Below are 11241 nucleotides of genomic sequence, written 5' to 3'. Positions count from 1 at the left end.
CTGCATGTGCATGTTATAAAACTTTACTGTAGTGTCAAGGAAGTCATCAAACTCTTCTTTGTCAAGTGTTTTGGACGAGTGTGTAAAAAACAAAACAGGAAGGATGAGGCACTGTAGGAGAGAAGGAGGCAAAGGAAAGGAGGGAACAAAAATCCTCTATCTCTGAGGCATTGGTTATGAAGGGGGGGGGGCAGGAGAAAAGGAACAGAGAATTAGATATTATATCTATTTATATCTGCAGTCTGTGCAAGAGAGTTTTAAAGCTGTAGTTCAAACCAAAGTCAGACAGGAACGTTATGCCGCCTAATCCCTCACTGGAAGGATCAGGTACATTTTAAAAACATGGATAAACTAAGCCTGATTCACCTCTGTCTGAGTCATCCCGATGCACAAAACACACAAAACAAATGGGGTTAGTCCACACAGTTCTGCTTGACGAAGAAGATCCTGATTAGCACAATGCAATATTTGTCATTAGAATCTTGTGTTTTTGTAGGTCATTAACAACCAGCATCAAAGTCTTTATCCTCTTTAGTTTTGATGTTAACTGGGTCTGTTACACAAATGAATAAATATTTTTTCTCCCCCTCTCTGTTTGTTTGTCCTTCTACTCAATCCCTCTCCTCTCCCATCCCATCTCTTCTTTTCATTCTTTTCCACATCTCTGTTGTCTTTCGCTCTTTATCCACCTCCTCGCCTCCCTCTGTGCTTCTCTTTCTTGCTAGTACCAGAGATGGATATGGGGTTGCCAGGTGAAGGAGACAGTAGTATTAATGCCCTTTGTAGCCAGATCAACGCCTCCTTTACTAAGCCATCGGAGGAGCTCTTCTCTAGCCCCTCCATGTCTGCAAATGGCCCCCCAACCTGCACTGTGCCCCCTGTCCTGCCCCCACCGCCTGCACCGATGCAGGGTAAGAGGGATTGCATCAGATCAATAGTAATACTGAGTAATGCCCTCAGTGGTGAGGAAGTGATTACACTAAAATCTTTTGTTTTATCCCTCTAGCCACTTCTTCCTGGGTGCAGCCAGAGCCTCCACTCCACTCTCCTCCTCCGGTTTCCGTGGCGATGCAGATACAGATGCAGATGCAGATGCAGAGCGGACACAAGCGCACCCCCTCTGAGGCCGAAAGATGGCTGGAGGAGGTCTCCAAGGCCGTCAAGGCTCAGCAAACTCCTCCTCCAGGTCCCACGATCCCCACCATCCCTGGACCGCCCACAATTTCGAGTCATCAGATGTCCAGTCAGGCGGCCATATCAGCTGCCCCAGCGACCACTGTCCCCATGTCCCTTGGCACCATGTCCAAACCCCTCATCTCAGGCCCGTCGGGCCTCTCAAGTCAGGCCCCACTGCCCCTTCCACCCATGTCCATATCATCAGTTCCTCTAATACCAGGCCCTCCGGTGTCAGGGCCTCCTATGTCTCTTCCTTCCATGTCGATCCCCACGATGTCCGGTCCAAGTATGTCTGGGGCCTCCATGATCCAGCCGTCACTTCCTGGGCCCCCAGGCTCCCTTCCAAGCTCCATGCAGCCTTTCCCCTTGGCTTTTGATGCTACCCCGGCCCCTGTGGGAATGTTCGCCAGCCAGCCTGTCCAGCCGGCATTCGTGCCCATGCAGACCTACATGCCAGGCCTGGCAAGCAGTATGACCTACCCCAACGCCAGTGTGCCTGTAGTGGGCATCACTCCGTCGCAAATGGTGGCCAACGTCTTCTGCACCGCCACAGGCTCATCAGCTGCAGGCGGAGCCATGGGCTCGGCCGGAGGAGGACCCAAAGCGGGGCCACTCGGAACAGTCGGCCAGCACCATTCTTACCCAGCAGCGCCTGGTGCAGTCGGGCCCTCCGGAGGGTTTTCTACACCACCGTTCTCTTCCACACCGCCATTATCAACAGCCCTTAATGGTCTCCCACCACACAGCAGCGCTATGATGGCCCTCCAGAACGGCACCTCCAACAGTGGCGGGAACGGTGGCAGCAGTAGCAGCTGGCCGCCAGAGGGCAGCCAGCTAACAGCTCCGGTGGCCAGCGATTCTCAAGACGATGATCGTTTTGAGGCCCAGTGGGCAGCACTGGAGACCAAACCATCGCCTCAGCAACCGGGGAACAAGGCGCCAGCTGCAGCAGCCAACCCATTTTCCAACAACTTGCAAAAGACTTTCGAGATTGAGCTCTAAGACGGACTCGGCCTCCCAAAGCTGTAGTGCTAGCCCTGGAGTCAAAGCCTGAGGAAGCCAGGCACTAAATCCAGCATCTCTGCCTAGAATGGGATGCAGTTAGCCTAGCATCTGACCTGTGGCAGCCTAGCAACTTGTTCAAAGCTCTCATAGTAGTCAGTACTATAATGATCTTGATTGCTTTCTTTACACTCCCATGAGAGCTTTGGAGGAGGCTGGCAGATTGCTAGGCTGCCATCGGAGGATCAGGTCTCTAGTTCATCTGACTTGATGGACTGAGTCCTTGTACTCCACCCGCTAACAGCCACTCTCCCCTGCTTTCACTTTTCCACTCTGGCTTTACTTTACCTGCTGCAAGTCCCTGGATGTACTGTACGTGCCCCTTTGAGAACATTGTGGTGGGGGGACACAGTTCAGTGGTTTTCTTTCTTTAAAAGGGGAATCCACTCAGATGCATTCCAATCCCATGAGATGTTTTTGGCAGTTCTGTTTCCGGTGGGGATTCTGGTGGAGAATTAGCGGAAATGGCGACACCAAAAGACATGCAGAGAAGCAGAGAATTGATTGGTTGACTGAGAATCAGACTGATGCTGATCTTACCAAGCAGAAGCAGATGTTTGGATACCTGAAAGGACTAGCCAGTGATGTAAGACCTGACCCTACCAACCCAAAAGGACTTACTGACCAATAGTAGAGATTTATGGCCAAAATTATTTTATTTATTGTATTTTATTTTTTATTTTAACAAGTTATATATACTTAAAAATCAAATTTTTAAAGCAGTGCTTCACAAGCGTGTTTTTTTGTTTTTTTTTAACCCCCCATATTTATTTTTGTCGAACCGTAAAGAGGAGGGAAACTACAGGTAGCTGACAGTTAACATGTAGGATTGGGCAGCAGTAGAGGGAAAGCATTGTGGGAAACTGAGTCATGTAACCGGAACCAAATAGCCAGGGCTGACAGTACAGCAGTGTGTAGTGTGACATGTGAAACAGTAAGTGTATATAGCGGCATGTTTCTTCCACTCGTTAGCCCTCACATATTTACGCTCCGCTGCTGCTGAGGCCACTTGAGTCAGTATGACTTCACTTTGGCTCTGAGGCCCATTTCTGTTGATAAAGCCTTCCTTCAAGGGCACCGGGACATGAGAACTCACTTCAGGATATCCAGCACACAGACACTCTGGACAATGCAGCACAACAACAGTCCTTTGGACTCCATCATCTCTCCAGACAAACCCAAGGAACTTAAACAACTCAGTGGAAAAAACAAAAAAAACAAACAAAAAAAAAAAACACTCTACAACACTGTGCAACTGGTTGAAAAAGAAATGATGCACTACATTCCAACATTCATAAATCCTTTGACGTGTTCAAACACAGGGTATAGACTCATCACATACAGTATGATTGTGTATTCACCTCTACTGTATCCGTTGCAGTAGCACTGCACTCATAATGGATGTTGGGATTGATGATTAGAAGTGAAAAGACAGGAGGAACATGAGCAGACATAGACTGGCAAATAAGAGAATTAAGAGCAGTTAGATAACCAAGACTTGATTGATAGAACAGAGAGAGAAAAATATAGACGAGTAGAAGAATAGATTACGAGAGGAAGGAAGGAAGGAAGGAAGGAAGGAAGGAAGGAAGGATAACCTGCATGTGCGAGACTGAAGGTGAGAATGGAGCTATACCTTTAAAAAAATGAGATGGAGGAAGTCTGAAGGAAGGAAACACGAGATAATACGTGATAAAAAGCGAGAGACGGATTTTGTGAAAATATTAAGAACAAAGACACATTCATCACGCAGCCCACAAACGCAGCACTGTCTTCACATCTGCTTTTGCCTCAAGGCCGAGCCACTTCAAATTTCAGCATCGTGTTCCTCAACTCTTCAAACCTCACAAAAAACACTTTTGATTATATTTAAAAACATGTTGCTTTTTTTTTATATATATATATAATTGCAGCCTCATAAACAAGATTCTTGTCTAAGTATGTACAACCGCCTGTATAGTTAAAACTTTGGCAACAAAGCTTTCTTGTGTTTTAACTTGCAGTTTCTGGCACGAGTTGTAAAAGTCCAGGTCTGCTCAAGAAGATGCAACATTATGAAGTAGAAATGTTCTTTATCGAAGGGCTTTTTCCACAGGTTGTTTCTGTATGTTATATAACCTGTGATCTGGCCAGAGATCCTATTATGTTTCCTGGGAATTGAATTGTATGGATATGGACTGCCAATGATTAGGTTTCCTGCTCATTAACGTCCCACAGTTTCATTATTTTGTTGGGTCTCTTCCTGTGGCAGCGTTGCCCTGTGATAGGCTGCTTTCCATCTCTGGTTCCTCCCAGGGTTTCCTTTGTTGTTTGTTGTTGTTTTCAGGCAAATCAATATTTTCTCCCCTTCCAAACAAGTACAAACTGCTCTCTCTCTATATATATATATAATACAAGACCGATTCACTCATGAAATCAAAGCTTTTATTTCACTGATATATTTTAGCCTTCGACTCTTGTTTGCACGCCCTCCAAATTATAAATGTAGGTTAATTGTGTTTCTGCATTCAAGCAAACTAAATGACCTCATAAACTTGATTGTAAAACCATAGTTTAGTGATGGTAACAAAGCAAACCAGTTTATTTTTAATCTTTATTTACAGAATTTTTGTATTTAAACCTACATATTTGTATTGTAATTACATTGTACAAAAGATAAATAAAGTAATATAATATTACACCTGCTTATGTTTTGTCAGTGGTGACTTTTTGACTTGATAACTACTGTAGTTTTCTTCTTTCTGGCCTGTCTTTTCTACCCTTTTCTTTCCATCTAAGTCCCTTTTATGAGCTTTTCATTTTTCCAATTTATTTCTATATCCTTTACCCTCACCTTCACCTTCACCCTTACCATTTTCTTTTATGCCTCCTGGGATCTCAAGTGATGTCTGTTCTTATCGATCTGACTCTTTTTACTTCCTGTTTTTCTTTCTTCGACTGTTGAGTGAATTTTGAGTAAAACCTAAACTGGGAAGCCTTCTGAATGTTTTAAAAACACATTGGAAGGCCTTAAACGTTAATTGGTTTAAAGGTCCCATATTGTATAAAGTGAGATGTCCATGTCTTTTTTCATTGTAAAGCAGCTCTAGGTTCAATATTAACACTGTGAAAGTATCAAAGCCTCAGTCCACAGAGAAATGCACACAGTCTTTATTCAGAAATTGAGCCTTGAGCTGAGCCTGAGCCTGGAGATATAAAGCTACACTGAGATGGTTTTGTTTCTTAAAACCACAAGTATATCTTCTTATGGATGTCAAAACCAGAAAAAAACAGAAAAGAGTAAAATACAGGACCTCTAAAGCAATAGTTTGCCATGTTGGGAAATGTTTTCACTTTCTTGCTGAGTGTTAGATCAATGCCACTGTCATTTCTGTCATAATAAATATGCTAAAGCCAGGACATGGTTCGCTTAGCGTAGCATAAACAGCTAATTGTTTCTAAAAAAAACCCAGAAAAAACAGCACTTAACAGCACCTCTGAAGATGACTATTTAAAAATGTTATATCTTGTTTGTTTAATCAGTACAAAAACAAAAGTGTAAAAATGAATAGTTGTGGTTTTATGAGTGGGAATCACTGCACATTGACAAGATAAAGTGAAGCAACTTCACCGTTCAACCACAAATTAAAAGATAATTAGTGAGTTTTAGAGGTGCTTCATATTTAACCTCCAAATGTATATTTAACAGACACATATGACAGTTATTATTGCTCTTTATTGTTAGCTACAGTTATAGCTGTATAAAAAAAAAAACAAAGGCATCACAGCTGTGATGAAAGACAAACTGCTGACACCTCATTACCTTGTTATACCTGCATGCTGCCTTATTCCTCTCGTTTTCTGTTTGTGCTTTGTCTCCTCTCTGTCTGAGTGATCCCCCCCCCCCCCCCCCCCCCAACTCCAACTCCTGGATGTAGTGCTGTCTAACCAGCCCCTGTCCTCTAGTCAACCGGGCTGAGCGGTGGTGCTGCTGCTGCTGCTGCTCAGGTCACTAATGGAACGAGACAAGGCTTCTTTTCTTCTTAAGGGCCGTGAGAAATGGGGCGAATGCACACACACACACACACACACACACACACACACACACACACACACACACACACACACTCACACACACTGAGCTCTTGAGCGGTGGTAGCAGTAACTCTCACCCAGCCATTGTCCTCTGATCTGAGGTCAGAGTCAGTGAGTGTGTGTTGCTGCAGAGTCAAGGAGGGAAGATCAGCAGAGCTCTTTGACTGTAGTGGTCAGACTTTTATTTTCCAGTGATGCTAGCGCCATCATTGTCTCTGCTCTGCATTTAGTATGTTAATGTAATGAATTCATTGTGCATCCTGGTGCTTACATGAAAGTTAAATCAAAGTCAGTGTTAATGAGGCAAAATGAGATCATATCATGTTGTGTACAGTAGGTTCTTTGATCAGGCCTGTCTTTGATGATTTTTAATTACACTTTTCCACCGTTGCTTTGGAACAATTGTTGAATGAAAATTTGCATTCCACAAAACACTGAATAATTCTCACATCTATACTTTGTATCCTCACAGCAGCGTATGTTTTCACACAGAATCCAAAAGTATAAAGACAAATCATGATCATGAGATGCATTGCATTATCCCCTGTGATCAAACAATCTGTAAAACTCTCAGACAAGCTCATCACCATGCTCATTTTGTGAATTTCCACATTCAAATTATAATTATGGATTTTCATCTGGTATTTTCATAAAAAGAACTGATAACACAGCTTATATTAAGCTTTATCTTTCTAAAATCATCTTTTACCCATATACACAAGCATTGAATGAAATCACATCACCAATTCAACTCTGCAGTGCCTCCACCAACCCGAGCACTCTGCATTGTACTGTAAAGTTAGTTACAAAGAGCCTACATAGGAGATGGAGATGCTTAGTTACCATGGCGACACAGTAAAACTAATTTATAATACCTGAAAAGTGCAGTCGTCTGCAAAAAACTGCCTCCTATGTGTATAAATTACAGTGGTCGAAAATAATGATAGTAGCTGAAAATACAATATCATCCCAGTGGATTGTCAAGGCAGGTAGGGCAAACGTGTGTGTGTGTGTGTGTGTGTGTGTGTGTGTGTGTGTGTGTGTGTGTGTGTGTGTGTGTGTGTGTGTGTGTGTGTGTGTGTGTGTGTGTGTGTGTTATCCCCTGCTATTTATTTGTGTTTTAAAGTCCTGTTTTTCACACATACAGCAGCCAGGACTTAAATTTGAAGTGTGTGTGCGTGTATGTGTGTGTTGTGATCATTTAAAGATTAAATCAAGCTAAACAACATTTTTATGTCTTACAATGCTATGACATTTTTTGACGTTTTTTTTGCCTTGCTATAATATGACGTTTTAATGCCTTGCAATACTCTGACATCTTTTTTATGCCTTACTTTACTACGACGTTTAATGCCATAGTATACTATGAAGATATAGTATACTTTTTGATATCCCTATGCCGCACTATATCACGTTTTTTGACGTTTTTATGCCTTACTATAATACACAATAGTACAGAGGAAGTACGGTAGTGCAATTGTTAAAACTGCAACCCCTAGTTGTGTCGGCTCTTGGTTCAAATCCCAGTTGGGACTTTTCTGTGTGAAGTTTCTATCTTCTCCCTTTGCCTGTGTTGGTTTCATCTGTGTACTCTATAGCTTCGTACCACAGTCTCAAGAGAAGTACATTAGGGTTGATAGAAGACTTACATACCTTACTTTACAATTACTTTTTATGGCTTACTGTACTATGACGTTCTTTGCCATAGTAGTACAGTGGTTAAAGCTGTAACCCCTAATTGCATAGGTTCTTGTTTTGTTTGAAGACGTTTTATGCCACAGTATACTATGACATTTATCAACATTTTTATGCCTTACTATACTAGGATGTTCATTGACATTTTTTGACTTACTGTTCTATGTTTTTTTATTCCTTACCATACTATGACGTTTTTATGACCTTTCATGCATTAACATACTATGACATTTTTTAAAACATTTTTATGCCATACTATACTATGACATTTTTTGGCATTTTTATGCCTTACTTTATTATGTTGTTTTATTCCTTACCATACTATGATGTTTTTATGACCTTTTATGGCTTAATATACCATGATGTTTTTTTGACATTTTTATGCCATACTATACTATGACGTTTTTAGAATTTTTTTTGCAATATTGTAATATGATGTTTTTTGACATTAAAATGCCTTACATTACAGTGTCATTTAATCCATTCCTATAGTATGACGTTTTTATGACCTTTAATGCCTTAATATACTATCATATTTTTTTGACGTTTTATGCCATACTATACTCTAACGTTTTTTTGGCATTTTTATGCTTTATTGTACTATGTTGTTTTATTCCTTACCATACTATGATGTTTTTATGACCTTTTATGGCTTAATATACCATGATGTTTTTTTTGACATTTTTATGCCATACTATACTATGACGTTTTTTTAAGATTTTTATGCAATACTATACTCTGACGTTTTTTGGCATTTTTATGCTTTATTGTACTATGTTGTTTTATTCCTTACCATACTATGATGTTTTTATGACCTTTTATGGCTTAATATACCATGTTGTTTTTTTTGACATTTTATGCCATACTATACTATGACGTTTTTTTAAGATTTTTATGCAATACTATACTCTGACGTTTTTTGGCATTTTTATGCCTTACTTTAGTATGTTGTTTAATCAATTCCCATACTATGATGTTTTTATGACCTTTAATGTCTTAATATAATATGATGTTTTTTTGATATTTTTATGCCATACTATACTATGACGTTTTTTGAAGTTTTTATGCAATATTGTACTATGATGTTTTTTGACATTAAAATGCCTTACATTACTTTGTCGTTTAATCAATTCACATACTCTGATGTTTTTATGACCTTTTATGCCTTAATATACTATGGTGTATTTTTGACATTTTTATGCCATACTATACTATGACATTTTTTGTCATTTTTATGCCTTACTTTAGTATGTTGTTTTATTCCTTACCATACTATGATGTTTTTATGACCTTTTATGGCTTAATATACATGATGTTTTTTTTTACATTTTATGCCATACTATACTATGACGTTTTTTTAAGATTTTTATGCAATACTATACTCTGACGTTTTTTGGCATTTTTATGCTTTATTGTACTATGTTGTTTTATTCCTTACCATACTATGATGTTTTTATGACCTTTTATGGCTTAATATACCATGATGTTTTTTTTGACATTTTTATGCCATACTATACTATGACGTTTTTAGAATTTTTTTTGCAATATTGTAATATGATGTTTTTTGACATTAAAATGCCTTACATTACAGTGTCATTTAATCCATTCCTATAGTATGACGTTTTTATGACCTTTAATGCCTTAATATACTATCATGTTTTTTTGACGTTTTATGCCATACTATACTCTAACGTTTTTTTGGCATTTTTATGCTTTATTGTACTATGTTGTTTTATTCCTTACCATACTATGATGTTTTTATGACCTTTTATGCCTTAATATAATATGATGTTTTTTTGACATTTTTATGCCATACTATACTATGACGTTTTTTTAAGATTTTTATGCAATACTATACTCTGACGTTTTTTGGCATTTTTATGCTTTATTGTACTATGTTGTTTTATTCCTTACCATACTATGATGTTTTTATGACCTTTTATGCCTTAATATACTATCATGTTTTTTTGACCTTTTATGCCATACTATACTCTGACGTTTTTTTAAACATTTTTATGCCATACTATAGTATGTTGTTTAATCAATTCCCATACTATGATGTTTTTATGACCTTTAATGTCTTAATATAATATGATGTTTTTTTGATATTTTTATGCCATACTATACTATGACGTTTTTTGAAGTTTTTATGCAATATTGTACTATGATGTTTTTTGACATTAAAATGCCTTACATTACTTTGTCGTTTAATCAATTCACATACTCTGATGTTTTTATGACCTTTTATGCCTTAATATACTATGGTGTATTTTTGACATTTTATGCCATACTATACTATGACATTTTTTGTCATTTTTATGCCTTACTTTAGTATGTTGTTTTATTCCTTACCATACTATGATGTTTTTATGACCTTTTATGGCTTAATATACCATGATGTTTTTTTTTACATTTTATGCCATACTATACTATGACGTTTTTTTAAGATTTTTATGCAATACTATACTCTGACGTTTTTTGGCATTTTTATGCTTTATTGTACTATGTTGTTTTATTCCTTACCATACTATGATGTTTTTATGACCTTTTATGCCTTAATATACTATGGTGTATTTTTGACCTTTTATGCCATACTATACTATGACATTTTTTGGCATTTTTATGCCTTACTTTAGTATGTTGTTTTATTCCTTACCATACTATGATGTTTTTATGACCTTTTATGGCTTAATATACTATGATGTTTTTTTTTTTTTACATTTTATGCCATACTATACTATGACGTTTTTTTAAGATTTTTATGCAATACTATACTCTGACGTTTTTTGGCATTTTTATGCTTTATTGTACTATGTTGTTTTATTCCTTACCATACTATGATGTTTTTATGACCTTTTATGCCTTAATATACTATGGTGTATTTTTGACCTTTTATGCCATACTATACTATGACATTTTTTGGCATTTTTATGCCTTACTTTAGTATGTTGTTTTATTCCTTACCATACTATGATGTTTTTATGACCTTTTATGGCTTAATATACTATGGTGTATTTTTGACCTTTTATGCCATACTATACTATGACATTTTTTGGCATTTTTATGCCTTACTTTAGTATGTTGTTTTATTCCTTACCATACTATGATGTTTTTATGACCTTTTATGGCTTAATATACCATGATGTTTTTTTTTACATTTTATGCCATACTATACTATGACGTTTTTTTAAGATTTTTATGCAATACTATACTCTGACGTTTTTTGGCATTTTT

General features: G+C 38.1%; 1 protein-coding gene across 3 annotated transcripts in view; it reads left to right on the top strand.

Annotated features, from left to right (window-relative positions):
- The window catches only part of numbl (NUMB like endocytic adaptor protein), a 59348-nt gene extending 54432 nt beyond the window's left edge, over positions 1-4916 (top strand). For 2 of the 3 annotated variants that reach the window (XM_056374081.1, XM_056374078.1), the window contains exons 8-9: positions 726-911; positions 1007-4916. In XM_056374081.1, coding sequence (XP_056230056.1) covers positions 726-911; positions 1007-2178 — 1358 coding nt within the window. In that variant the 3' untranslated portion in view covers positions 2179-4916. The remainder of the gene's footprint in view (positions 1-725; positions 912-1006) is intronic. The other variant, XM_056374079.1, reaches the window with a different exon arrangement.
- Positions 4917-11241: the final 6325 nt, after the last annotated feature.

This window comes from Seriola aureovittata, chromosome 4 (assembly GCF_021018895.1).
Source record: "Seriola aureovittata isolate HTS-2021-v1 ecotype China chromosome 4, ASM2101889v1, whole genome shotgun sequence".
Classification (NCBI taxonomy): Eukaryota; Metazoa; Chordata; class Actinopteri; order Carangiformes; family Carangidae; genus Seriola; species Seriola aureovittata.
This window is presented reverse-complemented; position numbering and strand designations above follow the sequence as displayed.